At 45.2% G+C, this 17904-nt stretch overlaps 2 protein-coding genes across 3 annotated transcripts; one reads left to right on the top strand and one right to left on the bottom strand.

Annotated features, from left to right (window-relative positions):
- Positions 1 to 112: 112 nt before the first annotated feature.
- On the top strand, positions 113 to 3329 carry LOC124005394 (cytochrome c oxidase subunit 7A2, mitochondrial). Its single transcript, XM_046314613.1, has 4 exons — positions 113 to 322; positions 2446 to 2532; positions 2972 to 3056; positions 3168 to 3329. The coding sequence occupies exons 1-4, from the start codon at positions 308 to 310 to the stop codon at positions 3221 to 3223; spliced, it is 243 nt and encodes an 80-aa protein (XP_046170569.1). The 5' UTR covers positions 113 to 307; the 3' UTR covers positions 3224 to 3329.
- Positions 3330 to 3631: 302 nt separating this feature from the next.
- On the bottom strand, positions 3632 to 14597 carry LOC124005393 (calcineurin B homologous protein 2-like). Of its 2 annotated transcripts, XM_046314612.1 has the most exons (8): positions 14542 to 14597; positions 13375 to 13603; positions 5997 to 6069; positions 5809 to 5889; positions 5399 to 5523; positions 5230 to 5291; positions 4737 to 4859; positions 3632 to 4477 (listed from the first exon to the last, which is right to left on the bottom strand). In XM_046314612.1, exons 2-8 carry the CDS (start codon positions 13424 to 13426, stop codon positions 4424 to 4426), a joined length of 570 nt encoding a protein of 189 aa, XP_046170568.1. In that variant the 5' UTR covers positions 13427 to 13603; positions 14542 to 14597; the 3' UTR covers positions 3632 to 4423. The 2 variants fall into 2 exon arrangements, with proteins under 2 accessions (XP_046170568.1, XP_046170567.1); XM_046314611.1 differs by lacking the exons at positions 13375 to 13603; positions 14542 to 14597 and adding an exon at positions 6688 to 6978.
- Between the last annotated feature and the right edge of the window lie 3307 nt (positions 14598 to 17904).

The raw sequence follows: 17904 nt of genomic DNA, 5'->3' as shown, positions 1-17904 counted from the left end.
ACAAGAATGAGATCACCTAAGTACAAACTGTCAATGAGCAGCATACATTTTCCCCATGAAGAATTTCATTTGAATTCAAATAAACTTATGTATATTTAATGATGTGTGAGAGCAGAAATCAATGTGAACAACGGCTACCAAAGAAGCAATTGTAGACCATTGGAGGGAAAGCTTGAGCAGAGTTTGGTCTCTCCTGGTGACCATAGTTTGGCTCGCATTCAGAAATGCTGCAATATGTGACTGCGCCCTTGAACAGGCCGCGGCTAGACAAGCAGCAAGAGGCTTCACACCGAGTACAACCTCCACCATGAATCGCCTACTGGTAAAAAAAATATTTGTTTTCTCTCCAAATGTTTCTGTTTTCTCTGCTGCCAGTAGTAATCTGAATCATATAAAGAGTTAAAATAGTATTAATAGATTCTTGGATCTTATTTGGAAAGAGAAGTACAGTTGGACTGACCTTTGTACCACCTTTTATTAATGTGGAGAGTAGAAGGCAACATTTGCAGTGATATCTGTCTTCCTGATTACTTGTTGCTAAGTATCAAATAAATAAATACATTCCAGTATGTGTGGGGGGATAAGTTAGACGGGCTATGGCCTCAAATAACCTGTTGCAGGCCTCGTCTCTGCCCCGGTGGTCGACTGAGAGTTAGGCCAGCATATAAGCCACTTTAGATAGTAAAACAAGAAGGGTGGTCCCAGGAGATTCTGGCATCATTCTAGAGAAATGCAGTTAACAGAGACATATTACTATCTGTCTAGATGATCTCTCTGTGAGGTCGTATTGGACTTATATTGTCATTCAGATGAAAATGTAATACAAAACAGGGTCTTATTGATCTTTTAAAATATGTAGTTTACAAGCTCCTACTGAGAGGTCATATCGTTTCAATTACGCCCCTCTCACTTCTAGGTGAGGTGGAAAAATGTGATGGTATATTATACTTGTATATTGTTATTGATTCACATTTCCTCTATCGGTCCTTTATGATTTCTCTAAGCGAACTGTGCCGTGTCCACAAATAGCTTCCACATACGTACGCACACACGTATACACACACACACACACACACACATGGAATTCAGTCCAAGGGGAAGGGTTCCTCTCTCCCTCCAAAATATGTAATCTAATTGGTTGAGGTCACAGGTTGAGTGGCAGTCATTGGCTGGCGGCAATGCCATTTCTCGCCCCCTGGTTCAGGCCTCCAATTTGACCTTGGTAGATATTACACGGTGGAACCTGTTCTCTTAAAGGGACAGAACCCAAGTCAACACAAGTATACGAAATGGTCTTCAATGAAATGAAAAGGTTTTGCCTGTGATAGGAACAAGTAGTAAGAGATTGACTTCACAGAGAATGTTGATGTGATACAAAGACCAATAGATTAAACACTTCAAAAGAGCCCCCCCCGGTGGCGCAGTGGTCGAAGGCACTGCATCGCAGTGTTAGCTGTGCCACCAGAGACTCTGGATTTGAGCCCAGGCTCGAAATAGTCCTGTTATAAGGAATGAACATAATGGGTCAGAACAAATGGTATGGGATGACCCTGATTTTCAACTGTTTATCTAATTGACAATAATGGTTAAATACCGGTTTGCACTCGACAGTGTCCTTTTACAGAATATCGGTCTGATTTCATATTTCATTAGGAGTGACAGATTATCCGTCAAAGGAAGTTGAATCTCTGCCTGGTTTAATCTCTGCCTGAGAAGGCTTTTGGTTGGTTTTTATATCTTGGAGGATGTTGATTTAATCTAGCATATTTGATGTGACAACCCAGCTGTCTTTGATACCAGCATCACTTCGGATGGAAAGCGTATCTACGATTGCCAAAATTGTATATTCACTCAGAAGGTCTAAAACATAGTGAAGAAGGTGATACACACTTCAAAGTCTGTGTAATATCCCCCCTGCATGCCGTTGAAAGAAAAAGGAACGTTTGCGACTGTCTCATTTTTTGGGGTGTATGCAAACCACTCTAAATGTCTACAACAGTTAGAAGGGGGTACTACCTCTCATAACCAAGACTGTATACAATAGCAGTTGTTGTCATGACGAACACTATTTCAACGGACAGGGAAGTAAGAGTAACCCAAAGAGTATTCCATAGCTCTTTCCTCATACAAGAAACAACAGGCTAGTATCACATCCCTCTAAAAGTGAAATAGAAAAACAGGTGTTGAATCGAAAAAGGTAAATGCCACCCTGTTATCTTATTATCAAATGATTTAATCTCCTGGAAACCCTATGAAAACAGTACCTAGCCTCAGCCGCTCAGTCAGCATGTCCCATCAAGAATCCAACCAATTTATTTAGCAAATTTGGCCGTAAGGGATGCAAAGGTATGTTTTGGTATAAACCCTGTATTTTCAATCTAGCTTTCACATCCTTTGCTGGCACAGAGTAACATGGGTGATTTTGTGACTGTGGGATCCTTTCAGAAGCTGCCCCGGCTGGCTACCAGCGCCTTCAGCACAACAACCAAACAGATGAAGAACAAGGTGCCAGATCATCAGAAGCTATTCCAGGTGAGCATGACATCATTAGGACACATGGATGAGAAACAATCCCAAACTAAGAAAACAAGAGGCGTCTTAACAACAGTGGATTTTAGATGTTTATTGGCAGTCAACAATGTCAACAAGATGTGATTTTGGCAGCAGACAAAAGTCATCTTTATCACAACGTCCATCAATGTCTGCAGAACATGTTTAATCAAGTACTTTAGAGCAACATTGACAAGATTGGGATTTACTGTATGTGTCATGTTGCAAGATTGATGAATTGCCTCCATTGTTGGGTGGCACCTCAGAGGGGATAGTTGTTCTGTTCTTCAGATTAATGGTCTGGAATGCAATTCAGTCTGGTTTTATTATCACATATCACAAAGTCATTTTTGGCTTACAATAAAAGCCTCCAATGATTCATGATCATGAATAGGTATTTGAACCCTGATTTCGGTTGTAGGCGGACAACGGCTTGCCAGTCCACATCAAGGGAGGGACCACTGATGTCCTTCTCTACCGTCTAACAATGTCCATCACCCTCGCAGGTACCTGTTACATTCCTCCATCAACGCACTCTGTACATTTGGAGTGTTGTGGTGCTGGTTATCTATGCCGTGTCTCATGTTCTAATCATTGTGTCTTTCTGTTCTATTTAGGCACCGGATACTGCTTATTCTGGATTCTATGTGCCTGTCAGCCTAAGGGCAAATGAGGAAGCCCTGCTAATGCATGTGTTTATTGTTTAAATCAATTCCACTTCATGAACTTCTTCTAATGTCATGGTACAATTTCTGTACAGAATAAATCTCTCCATTATGCCTCTGTCTCAAGGCAAGCCTGAATGCCAGTGTGTAAATGTAAACCACTTCAGAAATATTTCCCTCTATCGTCCATGTGTTAATTCACTGAACCTCAGTGAAAATATCGATTCCTGCCACTCTGTGTTCAATCAGAGGAATTAAGGAACATTTCATATGGAACAAGCTTTGGAAATATCCCTGTGTTATTTGGCCGTAGATAGCAACAAGCGGTGTGGCTATTTGAATCAGTAACATCAAAAAGCGAAATGTACTGATACTTGAAATATGAAAATCGGTTGCAAATAAATACTCCACACAAATACCAACAGGGTTATTTAATTAAGATTCCATGTTTCTGACAAAAAAAGCATAGATTTGAGAAATACATTTGGCACACATTAGTTCAATGCTATCCAGTCAGTCACAAAACAGACCCTTTCTTTACTCTGGCTCAAAATGTAGACATTCGATTTGTTGTACTGTCATTCTCTCTAAATCAAATCTATTGAATCACAATTATAGCCAAGCTTGAGCTTTCATGGGCTTTTCTCCCCATGAGCAACTCAATAAATGAATGACATCATTTACACAAATATTTATTTGTAGAAATATTGTATCACTTTCATAGTTCTCATGTTCCGTGTAATTAGACAACGGCTGCTACATCTAGAGACTTATTGCAGTCAAGTCTTACTTACAAGGAAAAGTGAACTTCAAGTATCGGCCTTCCTTCATAAAAGCTTATGTTTGCCCTTGTAAAAACGAACCCAATTGAAAATGTAGGTTCTGCAACAACTACAAAAAAAAATGAAATTAAATTTGACTGTATTATATAAAAGCAGTTACTACGTAATTATACATTAGTCCTATGCAGTTATACGTTGGAACATGATCCCCATACGCCTTGCCCCATACCCCATACAGTAAACATATGAAGTCACAGCATATTCGTCAGTCATTGAAGGTATTTAGTGTTAATCATTCAGTTAAAAGAATCGGTAATGTCGTCATATTTCCCTGCAGAAGCCTTGTTTTTACCACGGAGGGATGAGTAGACACAAAGTGGCCTACATCTCTGGGAACGGTCACTTGAGCCAGTGCAACCACTCTAGCTAGCGCAGGAAGCGAATGCTCATCTTGTGGTCGATGTTTACCTTCTCCAGGGACTGTAGGGGAAAAGAAAAGCCAAAGTTAGACCAACGAATGGTAGAATTGGTATATTACACCACAATCAAATACAGCACATGCAGCCACTGAATATGAGAGGATAAGGCAAAATACTGTCATCATACAATGTACAGTATGCTGTTTGACTACAGCAATGGCCAACATCATTTTCTATGTGGTTGACTTAGTATTCTGGGTACACTGTGCTGCAATGGGCCCATGTTGATATGTCAGTCTACGAGCTCTACCCAGTGGTACCTTGCGGAACTCCTCAAAAGAGATGGCATCGTCCTTGTCCAGGTCAGCCTCCTGGATGGTGCGGTCGGCGATGCTCTCGAGCTGCTCCTCCGTCACCTGCATCTCCAGCATGGACCGCAGCACCTGTCAATCACCCTCAGCTGTCAATCACATCCCAAACCCATTGGAGAATGGGCTTCATTCTATAGGGCCCTCAAATTCAAATCCCGATCTTGAAGCCAGTTCCACTTCTTGTTTTGTTGTTCCCCTCTAATCGGGGACTGATTTAGACCTGGAACACCAGGTGGGTGCAATTAATTATCAGGTAGAACAGAAAACCAGCAGGCTCCGGACCTCGTAGGGTAAGATTTGAATACCTCTGGTATAGGGTATAGGCATTCTAGCCATCAATTGCAGGGGCATACCAGACCTGGTTTGGTATGAGAAACAATTTGCAACACTAACTTATTGGTGGTATATTGTGTTGTCAGTAAAGCCAACAGTTATTACAGACCTGTAGAAGCTCTGCTCTGGAGATTTTACCATCCTTGTCCTGGTCATACAGTTGGAAAGCAACTGAAAGGAAAGAGATAAATCAGGGCAGAACTGACTGAGTTGAATTTGACTGCTAAAATCTATTTTGAGGTAACCACGAAAAAATATATATCTGCCAAAGGACTCACACTTGAGTTTACTGGTCCTACTGTTGACAGGTTCAGGCATACTGGGATCTTTGGGATGTTTTTTGTCCGCAGGCCGGAAGTGGGCCAGGATCCTCACAAAGGAGTGGAAGTCCACCGTTTCCTGTCTGAGAGATATTATTTTAATACCAGAACCCGCTTACATTCCAAAAGTACAGGGTACATGGACATTTTATAAAAAATAAAATAGAAATTGGTGCACAGAATCAACTGAACTTGAATAAATATTTAATCTTGTTGTTTGTATTCTCTGTTGTTTTAAGGAGACCTAGAAAAATAATGGACTTTTTTATTACAGTGAAAATTAACATTAACCTTTACCTTACCATTTCATTGGTGAGGTTATCAAGTCAGTAACGTTACTCAAACATGTAAGAAATGTTGTTCTGTACCCTGGAGAGAAGAAAGCCCCAATGATCCGATCCCCAATGGGGTTCATCGCCAACCTATCAATGGCTCCAAAATCCTGTGGGCTTCACAGTAATGGGGATAAAACAAAGACAATACATACAGACATAGGTTATTCTGAAATGCACTGTTTTAGTCAACTCCATAAAACTGACATGATCCCACCACTTACCGGAGATGACCTGTCTTCTCCTTGTCCAATGCTTCGAAACGGTCATAAAGTCGAACAATGTGTGCAGGGGTGACTATGATAAAGAGAAAACAAGAGAACCATAGATTCATGCTATTAGTAATGGGGCAGGACAGTGGCACACCAAATAATTGAATCAATATATGCAATAACCATATAGAGGCCAGTTCATTGCTCTGGATACCACTCAAGCAAACACTCCATGAATTATTCAAGCATTTATAAAAGTAGCCTAAAGGCCAAATTATTCATTTACCCACAACTTCTCAAAGCCACATGTATATGTCAATACAACTCTCTGTTCAAAGCTTAGACATCCAATACTGTATTTGGTTGGGTAAGACGCATGCGTATTTTGATCAGCCAAAGTTGCGCGCGCAATTTGCGCACCTGTCAAACATCAATCTTATGGTTGCAAAAGCGATTCTTAATTTGCACACATTTCAACATATCTGCGCTTTAAAACTTTGATGAAAAAATATAACAAAGGCAAAAGAAAAGCTGGGCTCCATACAGCTGTCACAATAACATCTATAATGACATCCGTTATACGCCTACTCAAAGATTTGTCTTCGTATTTGGCATAAACTATGAAGTCATTGTATAATCATGACAATCTCAATACAATTTTTATAGTAGCCTAAATTACAGTCCTGCCCGCCGGAGAACTTACAACCCGTTTCTTGCATTAATTCTTCGACGTTTGGAATTTTTGACAGGGTGGAGTTTGTCGAGCCCATTTCCACAGGAAAAAAACAATAACATCTGTTTCACTCGATAAATAAACGTCAGGTCCGGGAACTTCAGAATTTCCCATTAACTTCCCATTGCCTGTTGTTTAGAAATGATAAACGAATGTAGCTATGAAATAAACTTTAGTATCCTCGGCAAGGCTTTATTGAACGTCAAGTCAGGCAGTTCAGGGCTAATGACAGACATATCTACCCAACGGCAGTTAAACCAAGGGGTCCAAATGACCAATGGGGTCGTGACTTATATGTTTTCAAGAACACACATTCAAAGTCTGTTCCTACAACAGATCTCCAAGAATGATATGGAATTTCATCAATAGCCTGGATTTACTATCCAACATGGATAGCATTATATATAGCAAAGTGCATCTTTGATTAATATATTTGCATTATAGCTATGCATTTTAAACATAACCTTTATTTAACCAGGCAAATCAGTTAAGAACAAATCCTTTGTTCTTGGCCAATTGTGGCCAACTGTGCACCACCCTATGGGACTCAAAATCATAGCCATATGATACAGCCTGGATTAAAATTAGGGAGTGTAGTGATGCCTCCTTCACTGCGATGCAGCACATTGGACAGCTGCGCCACTCGGGAGTCCTTAAATCATCCCTAATAGCTTGCTACCTACACTAATCCATTACATAATGGAATCTTAAACCTGATGATTATAATAGGCTACTAGCCTGTATGCTCCTGAGTAGCCTGACCATCACTATAGTGTCCAATACAATGTATTACATGCAAATCAAACATGCTTTGCAGGCGTTGTTATAGTGGTCCTTTGACACTAGATGGCACCATCCCTTTCAGATAGCAAGGAAACGGAGGCTACTACTTAGGTGGACAATGTGTGCATTGTGAATAGTCTAGTTATAGTATGGGTCAGCTCTGACCGTTATCAGCTATCAGTTGGAAAGCTGGTTTGTGTATCATGAGTCAGTGAACTGCTCTGTATTTCCTGTATGCTATTTTTCCAAAACCGTTATTAGATAATAGTCCATGGGACTCAAAAACTGTTCCTTCTGAATGAACCTGTCATGTTTGTCATTTATTATCATGTCTTGTCCCTGTGCTCCCCATGCTATTCGTTTCCCTCTGCTGGTCTTATTTGGTTCTTTCCCTCCTTCTATCCCTCTCTCTCCCCCTCCCTCTCTCACTCTCTCGCTCTCTCTTCTCTCTATCGTTCCGTTCCTGCTCCCAGCTGTTCCTATTCCCCTAATCATCATTTAGTCTTCCCACACCTGTTCCCGATCCTTTCCCCTGATTAGAGTCCCTATTTATTCCTTTGTGATCCGTTCCTGTCCCGTCGGTTCCTTGTATTGTATTCACCATGCTGTGATTGCGTTTCGCCCTGTCCTGTCGTGTTTTTGCTGTGATTGTGTATCGCCCTGTCCTGTCGTGTTTTTTTGCCTTCATCAGATGCTGCGTGTGAGCAGGTGTCTCTGTCGACTACGGCCTGCGCCTACCCGAAGCGACCTGCAGTCTGTGGCCGCTTCTCCAGTTATTTCCCCTCTACAAGTCTAGAGGATTTCTGTTATTCCCTGTTTGGACTTAAATAAACTCTGTTTCTGTTAAGTCGCTTTTGGGTCCTCTTTCACCTGCATGACAGAAGGAACCGACCAAGGAATGGACCCAGCGACTTCAGACGCTCGTTACACTGCCGTCGAGATCCAAGGAGCCATGCTCGGCAGACACGAGCAGGAATTGTCTGCTGCTCGCCATGCCGTGGAGAACCTGGCCACTCAGGTTTCCGACCTCTCTGGACAGTTCCAGAGTCTACGTCTCGTGCCACCTGTTACTTCCTGGCCTGCCGAGCCTCCAGAACCTAGGGTTAATAACCCACCTTGCTACTCCGGGCAGCCCACTGAGTGCCGCTCCTTTCTCACGCAGTGTGAGATTGTGTTCTCTCTCCAACCCAACACATACTCTAGAGAGAGAGCTCGGGTTGCTTACGTCATTTCACTCCTTACTGGCCGGGCTCGAGAATGGGGCACAGCTATCTGGGAGGCAAGGGCTGATTGCTCTAACAAGTTCCAGAACTTTAAAGAGGAGATGATTCGGGTTTTTGACCGTTCAGTTTTTGGTAGGGAGGCTTCTAGGGCCCTGGCTTCCTTATGCCAAGGTGAACGGTCCATAACGGATTATTCTATTGAGTTTCGCACTCTTGCTGCCTCTAGTGAGTGGAACGAGCCGGCGCTGCTCGCTCGTTTTCTGGAGGGACTCCACGCAGTGGTTAAGGATGAGATTCTCTCCCGGGAGGTTCCTTCAGATGTGGACTCTTTGATTGCTCTCGCCATCCGCATAGAACGACGGGTAGATCTTCGTCACCGGGCTCGTGGAAGAGAGCTCGCATCAACGGTGTTTCCCTGCTCCGCATCGCAACCATCTCCCTCCTCTGGCTTTGAGACTGAGCCCATGCAGCTGGGAGGGATTCGCATCTCGACTAAGGAGAGGGAACGGAGGATCACCAACCGCCTGTGCCTCTATTGCGGAGTTGCTGGACATTTTGTTAATTCATGTCCAGTAAGAGGCCAGAGCCCATCAGTAAGCGGAGGGCTACTGGTGAGCGCTACTACTCTGGTCTCTTCATCTAGATCTTGTACTACTATGTCGGTCCATCTACGCTGGACCGGTTCGGGTGCTACATGCAGTGCCTTGATTGACTCTGGGGCTGAGGGTTGTTTCATGGACGAAGCATGGGTTCGGAAACATAACATTCCTTTCAGACCGTTAGACAAGCCTACGCCCATGTTTGCCTTAGATGGTAGTCATCTTCCCAGTATCAAATTTGAGACACTACCTTTAACTCTCACAGTATCTGGTAACCACAGTGAGACTATTTCTTTTTTGATTTTCCGTTCACCGTTTACTCCTGTTGTTTTGGGTCATCCCTGGCTAGTATGTCATAATCCTTCTATTAATTGGTCTAGTAATTCTATCCTATCCTGGAACGTTTCTTGTCATGTGAAGTGTTTAATGTCTGCCATCCCTCCTGTTTCTTCTGTCCCTACTTCTCAGGAGGAACCTGGCGATTTGACAGGAGTGCCGGAGGAATATCATGATCTGCGCACGGTCTTCAGTCGGTCCCGAGCCAACTCCCTTCCTCCTCACCGGTCGTATGATTGTAGTATTGATCTCCTTCCGGGGACCACTCCCCCTCGAGGTAGACTATACTCTCTGTCGGCTCCCGAACGTAAGGCTCTCGAGGATTATTTGTCTGTGTCTCTTGACGCCGGTACCATAGTGCCTTCTTCTTCTCCGGCCGGGGCGGGGTTCTTTTTGTTAAGAAGAAGGACGGTACTCTGCGCCCCTGCGTGGATTATCGAGGGCTGAATGACATAACGGTTAAGAATCGTTATCCGCTTCCCCTTATGTCATCAGCCTTCGAGATTCTGCAGGGAGCCAGGTGCTTTACTAAGTTGGACCTTCGTAACGCTTACCATCTCGTGCGCATCAGAGAGGGGGACGAGTGGAAAACGGCGTTTAACACTCCGTTAGGGCATTTTGAGTACCGGGTTCTGCCGTTCGGTCTCGCCAATGCGCCAGCTGTTTTTCAGGCATTAGTTAATGATGTTCTGAGAGACATGCTGAACATTTTTGTTTTTGTCTATCTTGACGATATCCTGATTTTTTCTCCGTCACTCGAGATTCATGTTCAGCACGTTCGACGTGTTCTACAGCGCCTTTTAGAGAATTGTCTCTACGTAAAGGCTGAGAAGTGCTCTTTTCATGTCTCCTCCGTTACTTTTCTCGGTTCCGTTATTTCCGCTGAAGGCATTCAGATGGATTCCGCTAAGGTCCAAGCTGTCAGTGATTGGCCCGTTCCAAGGTCACGTGTCGAGTTGCAGCGCTTTTTAGGTTTCGCTAATTTCTATCGGCGTTTCATTCGTAATTTCGGTCAAGTTGCTGCCCCTCTCACAGCTCTTACTACTGTCAAGACGTGTTTTAAGTGGTCCGGTTCCGCCCAGGGAGCTTTTGATCTTCTAAAAGAACGTTTTACGTCCGCTCCTATCCTCGTTACTCCTGACGTCACTAGACAATTCATTGTCGAGGTTGACGCTTCAGAGGTAGGCGTGGGAGCCATTCTATCCCAGCGCTTCCAGTCTGACGATAAGGTTCATCCTTGCGCTTATTTTTCTCATCGCCTGTCGCCATCTGAGCGCAACTATGATGTGGGTAACCGTGAACTGCTCGCCATCCGCTTAGCCCTAGGCGAATGGCGACAGTGGTTGGAGGGGGCGACCGTTCCTTTTGTCGTTTGGACAGACCATAAGAACCTTGAGTACATCCGTTCTGCCAAACGACTTAATGCCCGTCAAGCTCGTTGGGCGTTGTTTTTCGCTCGTTTCGAGTTTGTGATTTCTTACCGTCCGGGTAGCAAGAACACCAAGCCTGATGCCTTATCCCGTCTGTTTAGTTCTTCTGTGGCTTCTACTGATCTCGAGGGGATTCTTCCTTATGGGCGTGTTGTCGGGTTGACAGTCTGGGGAATTGAAAGACAGGTTAAGCAAGCACTCACGCACACTGCGTCGCCGCGCGCTTGTCCTAGTAACCTCCTTTTCGTTCCTGTTTCCACTCGTCTGGCTGTTCTTCAGTGGGCTCACTCTGCCAAGTTAGCTGGTCATCCCGGTGTTCGAGGCACTCTTGCGTCTATTCGCCAGCGCTTTTGGTGGCCGACTCAGGAGCGTGACACGCGCCGTTTCGTGGCTGCGTGTTCAGACTGCGCGCAGAAGAAGTCTGGTAATTTTTTTTTCTGCTTCTGCTCCTGGTCTTGCTGGGTCTCAGTCTGTTCCCTGCCATCGCATCTCTCCTGTTCTTGTCCCTGCCCTTGCTGTGTCTCAGTCTGTCCCTAGTTCTCATTTTTTTTTTAGAGTAGTACCCTAGTTTCCCTTTTTATCGTTTTTCGTTACGGTCCTGAGGAGAGGAGTTGGGTTCTTTCTCGGGACGTGCTGGACCGTTTGATCTATGATTTCCTCCGTTGCCGCCAGGATTCCTCCTCGAGTGCGCCAGGAGGCGCTCGGTGAGTGGGGGGGGTACTGTCATGTTTGTCATTTATTATCATGTCTTGTCCCTGTGCTCCCCATGCTATTCGTTTCCCTCTGCTGGTCTTATTTGGTTCTTTCCCTCCTTCTATCCCTCTCTCTCCCCCTCCCTCTCTCACTCTCTCGCTCTCTCTTCTCTCTATCGTTCCGTTCCTGCTCCCAGCTGTTCCTATTCCCCTAATCATCATTTAGTCTTCCCACACCTGTTCCCGATCCTTTCCCCTGATTAGAGTCCCTATTTATTCCTTTGTGATCCGTTCCTGTCCCGTCGGTTCCTTGTATTGTATTCACCATGCTGTGATTGCGTTTCGCCCTGTCCTGTCGTGTTTTTGCTGTGATTGTGTATCGCCCTGTCCTGTCGTGTTTTTTTGCCTTCATCAGATGCTGCGTGTGAGCAGGTGTCTCTGTCGACTACGGCCTGCGCCTACCCGAAAAGCGACCTGCAGTCTGTGGCCGCTTCTCCAGTTATTTCCCCCTCTACAAGTCTAGAGGATTTCTGTTATTCCCTGTTTGGACTTAAATAAACTCTGTTTCTGTTAAGTCGCTTTTGGGTCCTCTTTCACCTGCATGACAGAACCTGGTGCCATAAAATCCCGATCTATAATGGCGTTCAGAATTATTCATATTTATATAACTTCTAGGCAACAGGTTTCCACACGAACAAAATGAAGGGTCTTTCTCTTCATCAACAAAAACATACCATTTGTGCATCATGGATCCTTGCTCCCGAGTGGCGCAGCAGTCTAAGGCACTGCATCTCAGTGCTAGAGGTGTCACTACAGACCCTGGTTTGATTCCAGGCTGTATCCCAACCGGCCGTGATTGGGAGTCTCATAGGGCGGCGCACAATTGGCCCAGCGTCGTCTTGCCTTGTTTCAATAAAGGGTCAATAAAAATAGCTGATCATTTGTTAGCAACGGTTTGAATTTGTTTACATTACTGGCAGCTGTGATGCTTGCCTTGCTCATGTATTTAAATAGCCCAAGACTTGAATCATTCTCTTTGCTGACCTTCACATTTGAACCATTAAAAGCATTTGTGGGCTAGAAAGATTGCTGCCAACAACAAGAACATTTCAGTAGGCCTACTCACACCAAATGTCAAGACTAATAGCAAAACAAACAAATCAACGTCTTTTTTTTCTGTCCACAAACATCTATCACAAATAAACATGTTTCCTTTGTAGCCGAATCATGTTTCTCTGGATAAGAAAGGCATTTATAGGGCTGGATATGCAATGTGATGTGTCTCACATGAAATAGACCTCAAATCCGCCCACTCCACTGCTGCTGTCATGCCCCAAAAATAGTTTGGTATAATAATTCAGGTCATTCAACCATATAGTAGAGTAATAACACATGTAAATATGAGAGATGTAACCAGGACGAATGACAAGATGTGATTGTCAAGCCCAGGGCTCCATGCCAAGGCAGCCAGACAGAAAATACCTCAGCCCTCATGATCACACTCCCAAGTGCCAAAGAGACATTAGCAAGCTGCTCCCCATGTCTTGTTCTATCGTTAGTTGTTAACATAGACCATATGTGGCGAGTCACTCACTCAGGAGCCACAGCACTAAGACACACTGGATGGAGCTGGACATTCCTTCCATGTTGAAATGTTAGGAGAGTTAGGAAGTAAGAGTGACAGAGTGGTCCAATCAGTGCTCTCCGCTCAGCGAGAGTGAGACAGCTAGTGTTTTTCTTCTCTTTTGTTCAATTCCTCATTGGTGGCAGAGGTGAACATGCAGGGTGGTTCACTAGATGTTAACACGTCTGTCTCCTCCAGACTAGACACACACGCACGCACGCACATACGCACACACACGCACAAAGAAGAAGTCAGACTCAAATTTAGCACAGTGTATAACATGTAACATATTTAACACATATAACATGCCTCAGATTGAGTCCTGGGCTTATAAAAATGCTTATTATTATTGTTACACAAGTAAGCAGCTTCTACATATGGCAGGCTCTTCATTTTTAAGAGCTGGAATTTTCCCCCAGATAACATCTCCTTTTTTCACCACTTACAGTTTGTTTATCTTAATGGAGACCAGTAAGTCAGAGCCCCCATTACTTTTTTCTCTCCCTATCAGATGTTGAACTGTGCACAGTAATAAATCAAGAGTATTTCAAATGGCCAAAGGAGTGAGTTGCCTTCAGTATAACTTTGCAGAATCCAGAAAAGTAGTGTTGACCTAGCTGTAGTACAGTAAACTGAGCTGTCTGGACTCTTGAGAGGCATGCGTTGTTCTGTGCCGATAGTCGTTCACCACCATGGATAAAGTATTTATAGACTCTTTCACAATGTTTATTCTATGATAGGAGATAATTCCATGTTTGTCTTTCATTTCTGTTCTATGTTTCTTCTTTCCTATAATCCACACCTTTTGAATCTCACTTTCTGATACCAGCCAGCGAAGTGAAACTATCTCGGCTCTTAGGTTCCGTTTCATGACATGTGCCACGGGTCACTGACAAGGTGACACATCAACAAAAAGATTCAAATTTATTCCAGCTGACTATAAGTCACCCATGGGGAACTTTGTTTGGCCATTTGTTGTGTTTAACCTTCAAATTAATTAAGATGAATGGCTCTTTAATGGGCAAGGAATAACCGGCTTTGACTGGAACTAGAAGTTCCACTACTGCAGATTAACAGAAGAAGAGAGCATGACCGTGGAAAAAATTAAAAGATAAAAGAAGACTGAGGAAAGCCCACCTCTCTCTTTTTGAGGAATTTCCACAAACGTTCTATCGGGGCGGTTTTGTCCTTGGTGCCACAAACAATGAAAGTGAAAGCATGTCAGAGACTTGGTTGGGCAGTGTGCCAATTGGGTGAGAATGAAGCTTTGCTGGCTATTTGAACTTTGACCCCTGCTCTGCCATGGATGATAAAAGACTTGTAAACACCATCCCCAGTCTGAGTGAATGGGAAGGTCAACTGTGTTCCATTCATCTCAAACTAAAGGCACCACAGGCAGAGAGCCCTCTCAGTCTGTCTGAACTGGAAAACTACAACATTTTCAATTGTCCTATATGTCATGGCAGGTTAAGCATAGAAATGATGTTATGTTACTTTAAAAAAATAGAAAGCGCAGTTCAACGTTTAGTGTCATTCCAGGTTGTCAGCCAGTTGTCATCTTCACACCCCCTGCATTTCCTGAGAATTCAATAACAATGAGAAAAATACCTCACAGTTAAAAATCAATATGTCTAAATGATAGGCTACCCTTTGATTAGCCAAAATCAATGGCCAAAATTAATATGGGTAAATAATAATGCATCATGCAAGAGGATGGCACTCCACCAGGGTGCTCCACATCCTTTCCCTCTGTTGGTGGTCCTCGCTGGCGCCCTCACACGTCTAGGCGCCATCCTTGGCCAACTCCCGCCATGCAACTTGAGCAGGGGACACCCGCTATGTCTCAAGTATGCTCAGCCGCAAACTGGGTCAATTAACCTTGGCTGGAGAGGGAGTCTGTTGGCCTGTCTGTCTCCCCCTCATCTGTGCGGCTGAGACTGGGGCTGCGTGGGGGAGTGACTTGGAGCTGAGGAAGGGGCGTCCTGCTGGGCTAGGGCAGGCTGATAATGAAGGGAGAACATTCCGGGCCAGTGGAGTGCAGGAGAGACCAGACTCAATGCGACAGACACAGGAAATAACAGTGAGCGGGTGCCGCTCTGCTACAACTACCTATCTCCAAAACCTCACCTCAGACACATCAACGCCTTGTCTAAACAAGATCCCCTTTTACTTTCTTTACTTGAGGCCACACTCCAGGGCCACCAGGATACGGAGCACACTCCAGGGCCACCAGGATATAGACCACACTCCAAGGTCACCAGGATATAGACCACACTCCAAGGCCACCAGGATACGGAGCACACTCCAAGGCCACCAGGATATAGACCACACTCCACGGCCACCAGGATATGGAGCACACTCCAAGGCCACCAGGATATAGACCACACTCCAGGGCCACCAGGATACGGAGCACACTCCAGGGCCACCAGGATATAGACCACACTCCAAGGTCACCAGGATATAGACCACACTCCAAGGCCACCAGGATATAGACCACACTCCAGGGCCACCAGGATACGGAGCACACTCCAAGGTCACCAGGATACAGAGCACACTCCAAGGTCACCAGGATACAGAGCACACTCCAAGGTCACCAGGATACAGACCACACTCCAGGGCCACCAGGATACAGAGCACACTCCAAGGCCACCAGGATATAGACCACACTCCAGGGCCACCAGGATACGGAGCACACTCCAAGATCACCAGGATACAGAGCACACTCCAAGGTCACCAGGATTACAGACCACACTCCAGGGCCACCAGGATACGGAGCACACTCCAAGGCCACCAGGATATAGACCACACTCCAGGGCCACCAGGATACGGAGCACACTCCAAGGCCACCAGGATACAGAGCACACTCCAAGGCCACCAGGATATAGACCACACTCCAGGGCCACCAGGATACGGAGCACACTCCAAAACCACAACCATAACACACCATAAAGATCCACCAGCTTGTCTTGGGACAGCATGTCTAAACTACAATTTACAACAAACTAAATCCAAAACCCCATCCACCATCCTGAGGCCCATCAGACACCACCCTGTCCCCACAATGCACTGAGCAGTTCTGGCTAATTAATATTGCCATCCAGATGAAAGGGCAGCCATGGGAGGCACGAGTTGAGACCGGGGGGTTCCTGGGGCTTGTAAGGAGACAAGCCCCCCCCCCCGACCCACCTCCCCCGGCTAATGATTAAGTTTTCATATAACAGAAGGGAGCTAAATAGAATGGTAGAGGGGCACTGAGGCCACCAGGTGGGAAGGGAGGTGGCTCTCCAGAACTCAGGACTAAGACCCTGGGTGTTGAACACTGTGGAAGCCCTTTTATTCAAGACATGCCCTGGAGCATGGCCCATCTGTGACAGACAGGGCCCTCACTGAGGAGAGGGAAGGAGAGGAGGAGAGAAGAGAGGAGGAGAAAAGGAAGAGAGAAAGGGGAGATGAGGAAAGGAGAAGAAAGGTGAGAGGAGAGGAGGCAAGGAGGAGAGGAGGAAAGTCCTTGAAGTGGTTGTGAGAGAGGCGCTGCTGGGGAGGGGGTTGGGCAGGGTTGCTTGTTTATACTAATTTCCCAGTTTGAAGAAGTTTCTCTCCCCTGTGCCAAACGATGGATTATAAAACGACTCCTCCTTCCTCAACACAAACGCACCTCAAAGTCAAAGTGCTTAACATAACTGTGATGGGGCCAAACCAAGCTACCCCCTCTCTGAGGGGACGGTTCAGTGCCAGGCTGAGATTCCTCTTCTCATTTGGAAGTTGGCGCTTAAAAAGTGTTAAAGAAACTGATGCATAATAGAGCTGAGGAGAGAACAAAACGAAGCGGGCTCCTTGCTTGCCACGCTGACAGATGGCGGGGGAGAAGAACGTTTCTTGGAATAGGACCAGCTCTTAATTACTGAGCGTCTGAATGGAAGGCGCTCGGCTCATTAGCGAGGAGCAGGCTGACATGGACTCTCCCCGCGCTGCACTGGGGGCTGACAGCCCTGCCCTGACCCTAATTGCGCAAATTGCTGGAGCACTGTCACTGCCAACCCACCTCCCTTCCACCACACTGGCCTACTGCAGAACGGGAGGTGTGTGTTGGAAGATGGGTGGGTTTGGGGGTGATGGTGGTGGAGATGGGGGGGGGGTTATGCCCTTGTTTCCACACAGGAATTTGGGTTCCAAATTAGTTACGTTTGGAACCCAATGGGAGAGACAGCAAAAGCTGTGTTGCTCCTATAGTTTTGGTTCAGTCTGTTTAAACCAATTATTTATGCGCACATCATTGGTTTTACCACTAGCTAGCTTTCTGCGGCATGGGTTGTTCTCCACTAAAGGGCAAAGTAGCGTGCAAAGCCCGTTTCCTTCTGATTTCTAATCACTAAATTGTTGTTGTGTGAATAATGTATTAGGCAGGAATGAAACAATCCTCAAAGAGAAGAAAGGCCACTGATCAGCATTGCATCATGTTTAACTTCACTGTAAAACGGCCTCACACTTCCAGTGATCTAT

Source organism: Oncorhynchus gorbuscha, linkage group LG19, assembly GCF_021184085.1.
Source record: "Oncorhynchus gorbuscha isolate QuinsamMale2020 ecotype Even-year linkage group LG19, OgorEven_v1.0, whole genome shotgun sequence".
Taxonomy (NCBI): domain Eukaryota; kingdom Metazoa; phylum Chordata; class Actinopteri; order Salmoniformes; family Salmonidae; genus Oncorhynchus; species Oncorhynchus gorbuscha.
The sequence above is the reverse complement of the archived record's forward strand: the minus strand, read 5'-3'. Positions and strand labels throughout refer to the sequence as shown.

Excerpts from the sequence above, each read along its gene's own strand:
- LOC124005394 (XM_046314613.1), top strand. Across the intron at positions 2,533-2,971 it reads ATCATCAGAAGCTATTCCAG|GCGGACAACGGCTTGCCAGT; the intron begins GTGAGCATGACA and ends TTTCGGTTGTAG. Across the intron at positions 3,057-3,167 it reads AATGTCCATCACCCTCGCAG|GCACCGGATACTGCTTATTC; the intron begins GTACCTGTTACA and ends TGTTCTATTTAG.
- LOC124005393 (XM_046314611.1), bottom strand. The coding sequence starts at position 6,754 with ATGGGCTCGACAAACTCCACCCTGTCAAAAATTCCAAACGTCGAAGAA. Across the intron at positions 5,890-5,996 it reads GAGAAGACAGGTCATCTCCG|CCCACAGGATTTTGGAGCCA; the intron begins GTAAGTGGTGGG and ends ATTACTGTGAAG. Across the intron at positions 4,860-5,229 it reads CCAGAGCAGAGCTTCTACAG|GTGCTGCGGTCCATGCTGGA; the intron begins GTCTGTAATAAC and ends GGTGATTGACAG.